This window comes from Achroia grisella, unplaced genomic scaffold (assembly GCF_030625045.1).
Source record: "Achroia grisella isolate CSIRO2021 unplaced genomic scaffold, CSIRO_AGI_Agris_v1 utg633, whole genome shotgun sequence".
NCBI lineage: Eukaryota > Metazoa > Arthropoda > Insecta > Lepidoptera > Pyralidae > Achroia > Achroia grisella.
The window spans coordinates 53,175-70,074 of NW_026712969.1; the positions used below are offsets into that span (position 1 = coordinate 53,175).

The following is a 16,900-nucleotide window of genomic DNA, read 5'->3' on the forward strand; positions in this document are numbered from 1 at the left end:
GGGATGAATGGAAGGGAAAAACATTACGCTGAGCTCATATATGGGATAAAGAATGATGTTGATGCATGTCGTTTTGGTCCTCGGAGCCGGATCGCGAGTGAGATGTGAACGTGGTCGGCGCGTGTGGTACATAGCTTCGGTCCTCGGAGCGGGCTGACGGACGAGAGGTGTGCAGGGCGCGGACGACCTGCTGGTGAAGGTGTGGAGCGCGGCGGACGGGCGCCTGCTGGGCACGCTGCGCGGCGCCGGCGCGGAGATCACCGACGTGTGCGCCTCCGACGACGCCGCGCTGCTCGCCGCCGGCTCCGTCGAGCGCCTCGTGCGCGTCTGGTCAGTGGCCCCCCGCCCCCCGCCCCCCGCACACACCGCCCCCCGCACACACCGCCCCCCGCACACACCGCCCCCCGCACACACCGCCCCCGCTCACACAGATCACCGACGTGTGCGCCTCCGACGACGCCGCGCTGCTCGCCGCCGGCTCCGTCGAGCGCACACACCGTGCGCGTCTGGTCGAGTGGCCCCCCGCCCCCAGCCCCCCGCCCCCCGCACCCCGCCCCCCCCCCCCCCCGCACACACCGCCCCCGCTCACACAGATCACCGACGTGTGCGCCTCCGACGACGCCGCGCTGCTCGCCGCCGGCTCCGTCGAGCGCCTCGTGCGCGTCTGGTCAGTGGCCCCCGCCCCCCGCCCCCGCACACACCGCCCCCCGCACACACCGCCCCCCGCACACACCGCCCCCGCTCACACAGATCACCGACGTGTGCGCCTCCGACGACGCCGCGCTGCTCGCCGCCGGCTCCGTCGAGCGCCTCGTGCGCGTCTGGTCAGTGGCCCCCCGCCCCCCGCCCCCGCACACACCGCACACACCTCTCCCGCTCACACGCACCACCCCCGACACGCCGCGCCCGCGCCGCTCCGTCAGCGCCCGTGCCCACACACCGGACACCACCCCCACACACCGGCACACACCGCCCCCACACACCGGACACCACGTGTGCCCCCGCACACCGGACACCACCCCCGCACACACGTGCACACACATCGCCCCCCTCTCACACACCACCCCCGCACGCACCCCCGCCCCCGCACGCACCGCCCCCGCACACACCGCCCCCGCACGCACCGCCCCCGCACACACCGCCCCCGCACGCACCGCCCCCGCACACCACTCCTTTACACCCGTACACACCACCCCCGCACACACACCTTAGTTTCATAACATTAATTCATATGTATGTTAGTCTATAAGGTATTTATAATATGTCCTAATTGCCTAAAATATATAAATAAAAAGCACGAGGCCATCATAATTGATAAATAAATGAATAAATTATTTAATTTGTCAATTCAAACAGAAAATTATGAAATTTCCTCTTTATAATTCAAAATCATTTATAAAACATGAAGTTATTAGTAGTAATATAAACGATGATGTTTTCACTCCAGCCTCCCTTATACTTCCAAAATTTTGCCTGTATACGGATACGACGAAATAATTGTGTAGTGTTGGAATATGGTATGTGAGTTTATAGGGACTTATTTTTCAAGCTATTGAACCGATTTTGAAGATTATTTTAGTGTTAGATAGCCTATTTATAGAGGAAGACTATTATAGGTTATCTGACATAGTGTAGATCACAGTTCTCGATCTTTTTTGTGTTGTAGACCCATTGTGGTATATTTTTCGGTTTTGGGTACACCTCTCCATTCTTAGCTGGTATTGATTTTTTGTAAATTTCTAACTGTAGTAAAGTTTAGTGTTGAAAATATAAAGTAAAAACAAGATGACCGCTGTCATAGACCCCTGGGGGTCGATATAGACCACTTCGGGGATCACCGGTGCAGACGAGTCTGCGCAGGCCAGCTAGTTATTGAAGCGGAACATGAGAGCATGGGAGTGTCGTGTAGTGGTTGAGAGCGTGTGCGGTGCAGGTGCCTGGCGACGGGCGCTCCGCTGGCCGTGCTGGCGGCGCACGGCGGCACCATCACCGCGGTGCACTGGGCGGCCGGCGCGCGCTGGCTGGCCTCCACCTCCACCGACGGCTCGGTCGCCTTCTGGTCGCGCTCGGGCGGGCAGTTCGCGGCGCAGCCCGTGCAGTACGTGGAGCGCATGCGGCCCGGCGCTTGCCACATGATCTGCGCGGCCTGGTCCGCGGGCGGCGCCTTCCTGGCGGCGGGCAGCGCCGACCACCACGTGCGCGTGTACGCGGTGGGCGGGGAGGAGGCGGGGGGGGCGCCGCGCCGCGTGCTCGAGCTGGCCGTGCACGGGGACGCCGTCGACAGCCTCGCCTGGGCGCACCGCGGCCTGCGCTTCGTGTCCGGCAGCAAGGACGGCACCGCGGCCCTGTGGCAGCTCCACGCCACGCAGTGGAGGCACCTGCTGCTGCGGCCCGCCGCGCCCGCCGCCTCCGCGGCCTCCGCGCCCGACCACAAGCGGCTCAAGGTACCACCACCACCACCACCACCACCACCACCACCACCCCCGCGGCCCTGTGGCAGCTCCACGCCACGCAGTGGAGGCACCTGCTGCTGCGGCCCGCCGCGCCCGCCGCCTCCGCGGCCTCCGCGCCCGACCACAAGCGGCTCAAGGTACCACCACCACCACCACCACGACCACCACCACCACCACCACCGCGGCCCTGTGGCAGCTCCACGCCACGCAGTGGAGGCACCTGCTGCTGCGGCCCGCCGCGCCCGCCGCCTCCGCGGCCTCCGCGCCCGACCACAAGCGGCTCAAGGTACCACCACCACCACCACCACCACCACCACCACCACCACCGCGGCCCTGTGGCAGCTCCACGCCACGCAGTGGAGGCACCTGCTGCTGCGGGCCGCGCCGCGCCCGCGGCCTCCGCGCCCGACCACAAGCGGTACCACCACCTCCGCCACCACCACCACCACCCCCACCAACCGCGGGTGGCACCACCACCACCTGCTGCTGCGGCCCGCCGCGCCCGCCGCCTCCGCGGCCCCCGCGCCCACCACCACCACCACCACCACCACCACCACCACCACCGCGGCCCTGTGGCAGCTCCACGCCACGCAGTGGAGGCACCTGCTGCTGCGGCCCGCCGCGCCCGCGGCCTCCGCGCCCGACCACAAGCGGCTCAAGGTACCACCACCACCACCACCACCACCACCACCACCACCACCACCACCACGCACACCTGCTGCTGCGGCCCGCCGCGCCCGCCGCCTCCGCGGCCTCCGCGCCCGACCACAAGCGGCTCAAGGTACCACCACCACCACCACCACCACCACCACCACCACCACCGCGGCCCTGTGGCAGCTCCACGCCACGCAGTGGAGGCACCTGCTGCTGCGGCCCGCCGCGCCCGCCGCCTCCGCGGCCTCCGCGCCCGACCACAAGCGGCTCAAGGTACCACCACCACCACCACCACCACCACCACCACCACCAGCGCCACGCCACGCAGTGGAGGCACCTGCTGCTGCGGCCCGCCGCGCCCGCCGCCTCCGCGGCCTCCGCGCCCGACCACAAGCGGCTCAAGGTACCACCACCACCACCACCACCACCACCACCACCACCACCACCGCGGCTGTGGGTCCACGCTGGATAGGCACCTGCTGCTGCGGCCCGCCGCGCCCGCCGCCTCCGCGGCCTCCGCGCCCGACCACAAGCGGCTCAAGGTACCACCACCACCACCACCACCACCACCACCACCACCACCACCACCACCACCACCACCGCGGCCCTGTGGCAGCTCCACGCCACGCAGTGGAGGCACCTGCTGCTGCGGCCCGCCGCGCCCGCCGCCTCCGCGGCCTCCGCGCCCGACCACAAGCGGCTCAAGGTACCACCACCACCACCACCACCACCACCACTGTGTGGCAGCTGCATCTGCTGCTGCGACCTACTGCATGAGACATTGATTGATGACTCTCAACAACCACCGACTCGAAATACACTCCATCACCACCACTTGAAATACTCTCTACCACCATCACCGACTCAAAGTATACTCTACCACCACCACTATCAACTCGAGGTACGCCCCACCATCACCACCATTAACTCCAGGTACGCATAGAAATTCATATATTCAAACCCAACAATATTTACTCCAATACTTTGGGACATGTGTATTGTACTCCACTGTTAACTGGCGCCTGTTGCAGGTCACGATGGTGTGCTGGGACAGCAGCGACGCGTACGTCATGACCGCCGTCTCCGACAACACCATACGCGTAAGTACAACACCATACTCAGACCAGCATCCACCATCATCCCCACACTGGTCCATGACCTTAGTCTGTTCCAACAAGCAACAGACGAACCATGTATAAGGTATGAATGAATGAATGTATGAATGAATGAAAAACTCTTTATTGTTCCTATCACAGGAAGAAATTAACAATTACATAAATTAATTAAAAATTAATATGTAGGCCAAATATAAAAAAAAATACAATATAGAAGTAACAATGGGCGGCCTTATCGCTAAATAGCGAAGGTAAGGTATAATTTTTAGTATGTGTACAACACAAGATGTAGTCCACTTTCACTAGAGTTACATCTGACTTGATTTGTGTTGGCCCTATCTTTAAATGCCTCGAAGAACTAACTTTCTGTTTGGCGACGGATTCTTGTCATTGATGATGCCTTGTTCAGAGGCCAAGCACGTATTGCAATATGCGCGCAGGTCTACGAGTGTGTATGTGGGTGTATGTGTGAGTGTGTGTAGGTGAATGTGTACCAGTATGTGTGTGGTGGGTGACCGAGTGTGTGTGTGTGTGTAGGTGTGGTGCGCGGCGCGGGGCGTGCAGACGAGCAGCACCGAGCGAGTGTGAGTGTGTGTGTGTGTGTGTGTAGGTGTGGTGCGCGGCGCGGGGCGTGCAGACGAGCGTGCTGCGTGCAGTGTCCGAGTGTGTGTGTGTGTGTGTGGGTGTGGTGCGCGGCGCGGGGCGTGCAGACGAGCGTGCTGCGTGCAGTGTCCGAGTGTGTGTGTGTGTGTGTGTGTGTAGGTGTGGTGCGCGGCGCGGGGCGTGCAGACGAGCGTGCTGCGTGCAGTGTCCGAGTGTGTGTGTGTGTGTGTAGGTGTGGTGCGCGGCGCGGGGCGTGCAGACGAGCGTGCTGCGTGCAGTGTCCGAGTGTGTGTGTGTGTGTGTGTAGGTGTGGTGCGCGGCGCGGGGCGTGCAGACGAGCGTGCTGCGTGTGTGTGTGTGTGTGTGTGTGTAGGTGTGGTGCGCGGCGCGGGGCGTGCAGACGAGCGTGCTGCGTGCAGTGTCCGAGTGTGTGTGTGTGTGTGTAGGTGTGGTGCGCGGCGCGGGGCGTGCAGACGAGCGTGCTGCGGGGCCACGCTGACGAGGCGTACGTGCTGGAGCCGCACCCGTCGCTGAGCGGCGTGCTGCTGTCCGCCGGACACGACGGACAGCTGTTCGTGTGGGACGCGGCCGCCGCCCAGGTACATACCCCGCCACGTACTCTACTCTCTTCACACGAATTTAGACATGATCTACAATGATATAAATTAATAAAGTAAGGAAAAAAATTAATACAAAAATTTTTACGTTGTGATATATTAATTGCAAATCTACACGTAGGATAGTAGATTGTGCCAGTGTACGTTAGATAAGTCACTTTATCTAACGACACTTAAGTCACGCAGTTGTTAATATATATATATAGTCTTAGTAATTAGTCTAATGTAGAGTAAATCAAGAGTTAATACACAATTTCCACCCTACTGTGTGTGTTTACACCACCACCTCCTGTCATCTCAAAGTTGATAAGTCACTAAAACGTTCTACATGAATAAATGATTTTTGATTTAAATTGATTTGATTAAGGTTTAAATTAGGGTGAATGCGATGACAGCTATCATAAATATCAAAAGAAATAATGTCTTCAACAGCCATAGACAGTGATCCGGCTCGAAGGACTATAAATACATGTTTGTAGTTGTTACGACTATTTTTACAATAAATCAATGTTGATAATCTGTATATATAAAAATTATATGTCACGTTGTTCGTCCGCGATGGACTCGTAAACTGCTAAACTGATTGCAAATTTGATTTGCACATTGTGTGCAATTTGATCCAACTTGAAAGCTAGGATAGCTTACATCTCAATTTATAGTCGCAGTATTGTTTTATTCAAGAACCTTAGACACAGCAACGCGTGGCCGGGTCTGCTAGTTGTCTAGTGGTCATATTGATAGTCGAGTCACACATACGCTAATCGCCATTTCCGTATTCTTACAAAGATAAATGTCAATAAAAATACAGTTAAACCACTAACCAATTTTTATATTTTTCCAATTGAAACTACCATTCGATAGGGATTAAAGGACATTATTATTAAAAAAAAATCTACAGGGAGGTCATTAAAACCAAAAACCATCTTAATAGCGCCTTTTACCTGTGGTGCCATCTAGTTTGCACGAAGCGAACTAAATTTACTTCCCTTTTAACTATTTTAACCAGCTCTAGTACCGTTTTGATCTGGAATGAATCACGTGCAGGTGATAGCGCACTACCATAACAAGATCGAGGGCCAGGGCGATGGTGCCATCTTCGATGCCAAGTGGGGCTCCGCCTGCACGGTGGCGGCGTCCGACTCGCACGGACACCTGCTGCTGCTGGGGCTCGGACAGGGACACCCTCTGCTGCGGCAGTTGCCCACGGAGCTCTTCTTCCACACCGACTACCGTCCTCTGGGTGAGTAGCAGCATCCATTCTTTGCTTTACAGCGTTCGTGGAAGTGATGATTTAACATCTAGTTTGGAAACTATGTACGTACATAGATTAGGTTGAAACCAATATTAGGATTAAGAGTACTCGGTGTTTCAGGCGTCCAGACATTGAGCGCACCGAATATACCGCACCGGGAAGCGAGTTCCACAACCTAACAGTCTGGATAGAAAATGATTTTGAATGAAAGGAAGTGGAGTTACATTTACATGAGGATCAACATGAATTTATTTTTATACTACGATGGTGGCAAACAAGCTTGCGGCCCATGTGATGGTAAACGGTTACCGTAGCCTATGGACGCCTGAAATACCAGGGTTGTCAAGTGCGCGATGCAGATCTTTAAGAAACCTTAATGTACCTTTTATGAAAACTCGATGCTGTAGTTAGGTCGTGAGAAAACCTCGGCAGGAATTCATTCCTGATAGTCGTCCGAAGGTCTGTCTTGTCGATGTTAAGTATGTGTGTGCGCAGTGCGGGACGCGCTGGGCGGCGCGCTGGACGAGCAGACGGAGACGCCGCCGCACCTGATGCCGCCGCCCTTCCTGGTGGACGTGGAGGGCGCGCCGCACCCGCCCGCCCTGCAGCGCCTCGTGCCCGGCAGGGAGAACCTCGCGCTCAGCCAGCTCATACCCGCGGCCGAGCGCGGCCGCCTCGACGCGCTCATACTGGCGCTGGCGGGGGAGGAGCGCGGGGCGGGCGCGGGGGGCGTGGGGGGCGCGGGGGGCGTGTGGCGCGGGGAGGGCGTGCGGCACACGGCCGGCTCGTGGCAGCGCGGGGACCCGCTGCTGGTGCCGCCCAGCGAGCGCCCCCTGGTGCCGCCCCTGCCGCCCGCGCACCGCGCCAGGGTCCACGCCGCCGCCGCGGACCTCCACCACATGGAGCACGAGTGGTACGCGCCGCCCCCTGCTTTCTAGAATATGCTACTGTATTCGGACGCACGTCATCGGGCTTACAAGCACTGTGTTCCATATTTGATGTCGGGACCGAGGTCTTTGAGTCGGACTGAACCGATTCACTTACAAAACAATTAATATAATTTGGATACCGCCTTACTAAGTCGTCTGCATTGTAAACTCGAAGACCCTAATAGACTAGACACCGAATACACAGCGCCTATAGAACCGACAGCGTGCATCTGGAATGCACCACATGTATGGTATTTTAAAAAATATAAACCATTATTCTTTATATCCATCAAAATAGGGAATATTTATAAGTGGTAGTTTGAACATAGCTGGAGTAGCAATTATTTATCCGTATCCAAACAGTTATTCCCAGAACTGAAATTTGGCAGGCTTTGAAACTCGTATATGACCTCTCATGGGCCTGATGTGTAGCACTTAAGCCTCACAATAACGACAGCGCCTGAAGCGCAATAATGTCTACGTGAATTGACCTATAGCTTACCCCAGATAATAAAACTATTGTTCCCAACAGGTGGGGATGCGAGATTTAGAACAGCTCCGTTCCACTCCCCTTTATGTAGAAAACGAACTATCCGGCTCGAGGGACCATTATTGTCCACAGTGACTTTATAAAGTTTAACTTGCCAGCTGAGTTGTAACAGTGTGTGGTCGCGTGCAGGTACCGGCGCGAGATGCGGCGGCGGCCCGTGATGATCAACACGGCGGGGGCGGGCGGCCCCGAGGGGGCGCGGCGGCGCGCGGGGCGGCGGCCGCGCGCGCGGGCCGCGCCCCCCGCCCCCGCCGCCGCCGCCGCCCCCGCGCGGCCCCGCCCCTGCCCGCGCCCCGCGCCCGACTCTCCGCCGCCGCCCCCCGACCTCGACTCGGAGTCGGACACCTCGGACGAGTCCGTCCGCCTGTCCGGCTCGCTGCACTCCTCGCACTCGCACTCGCGCGGCTCCAGCCTCGACTACACGCAGTCCTCCAGGTCAGTGCTGCGTTCTGCTCTATGTGGTCCCTCGAGCCGGACATTGTTCCGGCTCGAAGGACCACCGAAGGTGAAGTAAGGGTTATTTTGAAATTAGACTATAGCATACTTTGTTGTACTCTATAGCTCACGTTCTGGAAGTAAAAGTGACGAGTAAGTTGGCATTATTTATTTTAAATTTGTCCGCGTGACACCTGTACTTATGTAACTTAACGTCGATAAAGTAAAATTGTTAATTTCTATAAAGGAATATAAAAGTTTATAATAATTTGTCGGGGCGTTAAGACTTCATTTAGCAAACGCTAGTCCATTTTATTATTTCATCTTTATTTAGCTAATATTTAGCCCTAAAAATCTGATGGTATTCAAACATAATTAATCAATATATTGTATGTACCCAAAAATATTTTATATTAGTGCACCGCCAACAATGTTTCTCTGCACCACTCATGGTCGCCTGGTACATAACGCCGCCAGGTTTTAAGTCCGCCATATGTACACACTGTTTTTGTGCATTGAAGTTAAATAAATAAATACACAAAAATATTTTATAGCAATAACGGGTATACCGTTAGGCATGACAGTATCAAAGTAGGTAAGAAATGTATTAGAACTGTGTTAGTACATGTGTTGTCTCCCGGCGCAGCTCGGAGTCGTCGCAGTACTCGGACTGGGAGGCGGGGGCTGCGTTGGCGCCCCCCGCCCGCGCCCGTCGCCGTCCGCTGCCCGCCACCAGGTACCACCTGCACACCACACCTACCATCGTACACCATCTATACACAATTAACAATTTCATTACTAAATTTCGCAAAAGTATCCAGCTCGAAGGACCAAATATGCCTATAAATAAATAAATAAATAAATGTAAATACATTTGGTCCTTCGAGCTGGATACTTTTGCGAAATTTTGTAACAAATATTTGAGCAGTTAATACGCTAAGAGATAACAAACAAAAATCTGAACTTGTGTCAAAAATATAAGTTCGGCTGGTTTTAATATAAGTTTAATGAATTATGGAAACAAAATTATTAGCGCTTATTTATTTATTTATTATAGAAAAACCAGGGCTGTACTATATATATATATATATGTTGACACAATTTATAGAACATACTAAGTCACTGACAGGCTTTGACAAATAGCAACAGAATAATAGTGTGAATTGCGACATCAAATTATGTATAAAAGGTAACACAACTTTAGAAAAAAAACAAAACATATACCAGTGTCTGAGATAGATATACCCTTTAAATTATTATTTATTTTACTACAAAGCAATTTACACAAGAAAGAGTCAACCGGCCGATATACAGTTTTATCCGGTTCGAAGGACCTAATTTAGATTAAAAAATCAAGATTATAGTAACCAAGAACTAATGAAAATATGTAAATATATGCCTATATAGATATATTCTTCAAATTACTATTATTTATTTTACTACAAAGCAAAACCAAAGAGACAGCCAACCGATCGACACACAGTTTTATCCGGCTCGAAGGACCAAATTATCATGACGTCATAGTATAATTTTATTTTACTACAAAGCAATGTACAAGGGATACACAGTTTTATCCAGCTCGAAGGACCAAATTTAGATTTAACAAGCAACCATAACTCATCCGCACAGATACAGCCCGACTGCGGCGAACACGAAGCGCGGCGGTCCGGCTACTGGCCGCCCCCCGCCGCCCGCGTCCCCGGGGGGCCCGGCGGGGGCGGGGGCGGGGGCGGCGGGGCCCGGGGGGGGCGAGGCGGAGGCGGAGGAGCTGCCCGAGGCGTACCGCCCGGGCGAGTGGCTCACGGCCGTCACGCCGCGGAAGTCTCCCTACCACCCGCAGATGGGCGACGAGTGCGTCTACTTCAGACTGGTCTGACTCTGTTTCTTTTTATCTAACTGGGTAGGTGACGGTAGGTGGTGGAAAGTGGTCACCGTTGCCCATCTAATCCAGTGTTGCAGATATCATATTGTTGGGTGACGACTTTATATGTCACTATACTATCACGATGGTGTCTATGAGGAACCGCGTGGAGGTTCTCTGAAATGGTACATTGCTGCAATAAGATCAGTCCATATTTAACCATAGAAAATCATTTATTCAAATAAACTTAATTTAAGCACTTTTGAATAGTCATAACAATTTTTTTAATCTACCGCTCATTCGGAAAGCTGTCTCATCACAAGAAGAACGAGCAAGACTTGTGTGTTGCTCTTTTAAATAATCCTTATAAGATTACACATTTACAAGTCGAAACGTGTGAGTACAAACTACCAACCAGCACTAATTTTTGTGGGTCAAATATAAATCTATACATATAAATAAAAGACAATATTTCGTTTTTTAATGAATTAGACAAATAATAGTTTTTAAATTCCGGTCTGTTTGTTCCGGCTAATCTCTGAAATGGCTGGACCGACTTTAACAGGACTTTTTTTGGCCGGTAGCTGATGTAATAAGGAGTAACTTAGGCTACTTTTACTTTAGACAAGTTCTTTTAATTTAGACAAATAAAGTTAAATTCCACGCGGACGAAGTCGCGGGTGCAGCTAGTATACAATAAGACTAAATCAGTCCCCCAGTCATCAGTCAATCCCCCAGTATTTATAAGGTTGTGATATGCAGGGCCACCAGCGTTACTTCGAGGCGGTGGCAGAGAAGGACCTCTACAAGATCAATCCACGCGACAAACCCTGGGAGAGGACACTAGTACACGTCAGTATATATTTTTTTGTTTTTACAACACAGGGGACAAGCCAGCATGCGGTTCACCTGATGGTAAGTGATTACCGCCGCCCATGAGCACCCGCAACACCAGCGGAATTGCAAGTACGTTGTCGGCCTTTTAAAAAGGAATAAGCTCTTTTCTTGAAGGTTTCAATATCGTATCGGTTCGGAAATACCATTGCTGGAAGGTGATTCCACAATGTGGTTGTGCGTGGCAAGAAGTTTCTAGAAAACCGCACTGTGGAGGACCGCCATTCATCCAGATGATCAGGATGGTATTTTAGAATTATAGGAAACTGTATACATATTCAAATTAAAAAATCATTTATTCATGTAGGACATTTTAGCCGCTTATGAACGTCAAGTTTTTACATTATAATTTTTTTCCCTACCGTCCAGTTCAGTATATAGATCCAATTGAGAAGAACTGGCAAGAAACTGAATTTAATTTTTTTTTAAAAGCCAGTTTATTTACATTATTTCCTTATATAGGTGTCCATATGTCTAAATGAAAATCCAGTGCATGAACAACTATTGCCATGCACGCTCGTCATTCAAGTAATCGTTTAGTGAGTAATATGTATAATATGAGTAATATGCATAGAGCATATGCCCATAAAGCTTCCCTTAAAATGATTTTTTTAATGTAATTTCATTGGTAGTTTTTATGTATTTTAAATTTAAACATGATGTGAATCAGTTTTGGTGCAGTATATAAAAATAAGTCCGCAAAAACGTAATAAAAAAAAATTTTTTTGTTGTAAACAAAATCGAAATCCGCAATTGCCGGTAGGGACGCAAAAAATCCGCATCCGCATTCGTATCCGCGGATGTGACATAAATTCCATCCGCAACATCCCTATAAGATTACTCTAGTGACAATCATCAAAGCTATTATTTATGCGCGTATGTATAGGTTAACAATATATGTATAACATCACATCACATCATTTTAATCTAGCCGCCGCGCGTATAATGTTTTGTAATTGTATAATTGTTTAAGAGCTCGAATTGTAATATATAAACATTCACGTATATATGATGTGATCGTATTTAATTACAGGAGCCAACAGAATATGGCGCGGCGCTGCAGAGTTATCTGTGCTTCATCGACGAGTTGGTGGACCTCTTCATCATTGCGACACATAGACCACCACCATTTTTATTTTATTTTGTAATATTATATTTCTGTATTATTTAATTTGTAAACTTCCTGTCTATTTATAAAATGTATCTCATGTACAACGTGTTTGTAATTGTTGAATAAAGAACTTATCGATATCTATCTATCCATCAAAGCGTTACATGTGATGCGCGCAGGAGTGCGAGCTGGTGAAGGTGGTGGGCATCAAGTACGTGATCAAGCCGCCGCGCGTGGTGTGCCTGAAGCTGGCCTGCGTGCTGGAGGCGCCCCGGGGCCGCAGCTTCACGGTGCGCTACCACGACATGGCGGACGTGATCGACTTCCTGGTGCTGCGGCAGCACTACGAGCTGGCGGTGGCGCGGCGCTGGGATTAAAGATATAGGTTCCGCTGCATCATCGACGATTTGGTGGACCTTAAATATGGTGGACATTACGCCACCACCACCGCCACCACCACCGCCACCACCACCACCATATATATACGGCCACCACCGCCGCCACCGATCTCTATAATATTATGGTTTCCGCAGCCGCCCACCACTTCCTGTCCATTCGCGTGCGCTGGGACAACGGCGAGGTCAGTGTTGCCATATTCACAACTAGTCGATAGTCGCTAGTTCGATTCCTCGCTCGGCACAAACATTTGTATTCATGAGTATGATTGTTTGTATCGGTCTGGGTGTTTTATATGTATGTACAAAAAATAATATCTATGTATTTGTATCAGTTATCTAGGACCCATAACGCAAGCTTTAGCTAGCTTAACTTGGGTCTAGATGGTGTTTAATTAGGGAATCTTCTATACTAACAATTAAAACTGATTTTGATGTAATTTATACTAAACTTATATATATCTTTAATTTGTATTAAATATATTTGTACATTACATCACTTTGAAAACTGTTATAACGTATTTATGTAATAAATATGACAATATATATATTTTCTCTACAGTTCACTTTGATCTCTATAATATTTTCTACATTTTGGCGCCAAAGTTATTTCACCTTTTCAAAAGCAACGGAACAAACCCAAACAGCTATAATAATGAGACAATATTCAAAGTGGGATATTTAACAATGGCGCTGTGTGAATTGTCATGAGATTATTATTCTTCTCTCTATCGTATTATTCTCTCAGCTTTTGCTGGTTTTTTTATTATTATTATTATAGAAAAGAAAACCGATTCAAAATCGTTGCGTAGTTTTAAAGATTAAAGTATACATAGGGACGGACAGACAGCGGTAGCGACTTTGTTTTATACTACTTAGTGAAGTTAGACGTCGATGGTGATGTAGAAATAGATATAATCTTTATTCAAATAAACTTAATATGAGCACATTTGAGTAGTCATATTTTTTATTCTACCACTCATTCGGAACGCAGACTCATCACAAGAAGAATGAGCGAGAAACTTGTGTGTTGCTCTTTTTAATAGATGTCTTTTTTTATACAAATAATTACAGTATAACAAGTAAGAGGCATGCGATAACCAACATAGAAATCGCTAGGCACTCATTAGTAGTGTATTGAGGTGTGTGCGCGCGTGTGTGTGCAGGTGGAGCGGCTGTCGGCGTGGGACCTGGAGCGCGTGGACGCGGCGCGGCTGCCGTCGTCGCCGGGGGCGGCCGTGGGGGTCCTGCCGCACGAGCTGGCCGCCGCGCTCTACCGCGCCGCGCCGCGCGAGTGGCCGCCCGCCGGGGACCGCGCGCTCGCCTGCCGCACCATCGCACGACACGTGTCGCAGGTCGGCCCACGCTGTCGCACGACATATGTCGGAAGTACCCTCGCATTGTCGCACGACATATATCGCAGATTGTCTTATATTGTCGCACGACAAGTATAGAAGAAACCGTCACATTGTCGCACGACATATATCGCAGATTCTCTTGCATTGGCGCACGATAAGTATAGAAGAAACCGTCACATTGTCGCACGACATGTGTCACAATTACCGGAACATCGTCGTACGACATGTGTCGCAGGTACCATATCATTGTCGCACAACAAATGTAGCAGGTGCAGTCACATAACCGCATTGTCGCACGACATCTGTCACAGGTACCGGAGCATTGTCACACGACACATGTCGCAGGTGCTATCTCATTATCGCACGATATGTATCGCAAGCTCCATCGGATTGTTACACGTGTCGCAGATACCGTTACATTGTCGCGCGACATGTGTCGTAAATAAACTACTCTCCTCACGGATACACTGCACATCAGTCTGATATATGTTATTATTTCATCTATACATATAAATGAGAGTAACGCAGTTTGAAGTCGAGTCACATCGCGAGTTTCAAAGCGTTTGTGGCCCTGGTCCCCACCGACTTGCTACCCACCTTCATGAAAGAGGACTATTTGGCCGAAAGGTGTGTATATCGGCGCTACCGTGGCAGATTGCCGTCTTCAGTGCCGTGATCACACAGACAATATCGTTGTATTGGTTTTTAAATATTATATTATATGTATGTTAGTCTATAAGGTATTTATAATATGGGCCTAGTTGCCTGAATTAAATGAATAAATAAAATCTATACATATAAATAGAATTGAATATTGAAAATTTGTAATATTGAAATAATCGTTTTTTACTACATGCATATGAATATAAATACGGTACATACACCAAAATAACATTTTTTTAATTTTTTTTTCTATCTATTTATTCCAGCTAATCTCTGAAATGGCTGGACTGCGCGTCGACGAACGATGTTGCAGGTAGCCGATAAGGAATAACTTAGGCTACTTTTATTTTAGAAAAAAATAGTTAAATTCCACGCAACGCAGACGAAGTCGCGGGAACAGCTAGTATACATGTATTATTAATTTGTTTATTTTGTAGTAATAAAAAAATGTCTCGAATTTGATTATTTGTAAACGTATGTTGATTTTGTTGATGATGATGGTTCTGGTGATGCTGCAGGTGATGACCCTGGCGGCTGCGGAGCCGTTCGTGGCCCCGGTGGACCTGCAGCTGTATCCCTCGTACGCGCGCGTCGTACCCTACCCCATAGACCTCGCCACCATCCGCGCGCGCTTCGAGAACATGAATATATATAACTCCTTAGGTGGAATTAATCAAAATCCTTTCTTAGCGGATGTCTACGTCATAACATCTACCTGCATCGGGCCAAATTTCAGCCCGATCCGTCCAGTGGTTTGGGCTGTGCGTTGATAGATCACTATGTCAGTCAGTCACCTTTGAGTATATATATATATAGATTTTGTATTTTCTTAACAAAAATTATTTTAAATGCTAAAGCAAATATCGTAAGCTTTCAAATAAGACTTTTGTGTATGGGGGCGACATGAAAACATGAAAAAATACGTTTCATTGAACTCGTAAAAGTGTGAGATATTAAATTTAAAAATGGCGTTCGTTCAGAGGGGTGAGGGGTGAGACCACTCTTTGTATAGTAAAATATAACGTACGATAATACGTGCAGGGGCGGATCGTGAATTTGTGGGGCCCTAGGGCTAAATCTACTTAGGGGCCCATCTAATTATATTACTCTATTTTATCGTTTTACCCCATCACTATTTTCTTAATGAATAGTGGGTAATAATCTCAATAATTATATATAAATTATGGGCTTTATTAAAATGACCGACCGATTTATAAAATATTACATATAGTCTAGGGGGTCCCTCAAATCGCAATTCTGACATGACTCAGGCAAAATTAATGTTATTGTAGCTCTAATATAGTTGTATATTATTTTTGTTTCATTGTTGTATTATGTAGGTAAATCTATCAAACCGTACATAAATATTTTTAAAGAGTTAATTATTGATCGTCACATTTATTATATATATTATTTTTGTACTGTTATATGTTTAAAAAGACTTGTTATCTGTGTAACGCTAATAAAAAATTATGTTTGTGTACTCTTAGATGTATATATATTTTTTTTGATTTTGTTATACTTAAATAAAGATGATTTAAAATAAAAATAAAAAATTATATTACTCAACTAAAAAAATACACCGACTAAAAACAAGCGACTAGAAATTCTCCGTTCTCTTTCGATAGACGCGCACTTGCATGGACTGATTGCACATTCTAGATATTTTTTTATATTCTAAATATCGTTTCAGTGGGGACTGGGAGCCCTTTGTATCTTCGGGGCCCTGGGCCCAAAAAACCCTTAGGTAGATCCGCCCCTGGATACGTGGGTCAATTATCGCTAATCTGTAACCAGACACACTGTATGTAGGCGACGATTACCTCTTTCTCTCTGATGGGATTATAAGTTGTCTCTGTTGATAGAGCAAGAGCCCACGACGGCCAGACATGTCATATTAGTAAACGTGAAAGTAGTTGTATGTGTGTCCCCAACACAGGTGAGAACGATCCCCAAACATGAAACCTGGATCGTGGTTGCTTTGGCAGGTAACAGGTAACAAAGGTGTAA

The 16,900-nt window shown here is 49.3% G+C and overlaps 1 protein-coding gene across 1 annotated transcript in view; it reads left to right on the forward strand.

Annotated features, from left to right (window-relative positions):
- LOC131849082 (bromodomain and WD repeat-containing protein 3) overlaps nucleotides 1–16,900 on the forward strand; it is a 36,956-nt gene that overhangs the window by 4,748 nt on the left and 15,308 nt on the right. Inside the window, 16 exon segments of the mRNA XM_059199069.1 lie at nucleotides 176–330; nucleotides 1,934–2,444; nucleotides 4,139–4,207; nucleotides 5,272–5,424; nucleotides 6,487–6,682; nucleotides 7,190–7,607; nucleotides 8,303–8,683; nucleotides 8,735–8,761; nucleotides 9,255–9,344; nucleotides 10,238–10,478; nucleotides 11,232–11,321; nucleotides 12,654–12,880; nucleotides 12,882–12,922; nucleotides 12,963–13,054; nucleotides 14,036–14,224; nucleotides 15,409–15,533. Of these exon segments, the coding sequence (XP_059055052.1) occupies nucleotides 176–330; nucleotides 1,934–2,444; nucleotides 4,139–4,207; nucleotides 5,272–5,424; nucleotides 6,487–6,682; nucleotides 7,190–7,607; nucleotides 8,303–8,683; nucleotides 8,735–8,761; nucleotides 9,255–9,344; nucleotides 10,238–10,478; nucleotides 11,232–11,321; nucleotides 12,654–12,880; nucleotides 12,882–12,922; nucleotides 12,963–13,054; nucleotides 14,036–14,224; nucleotides 15,409–15,533 (3,005 nt within the window).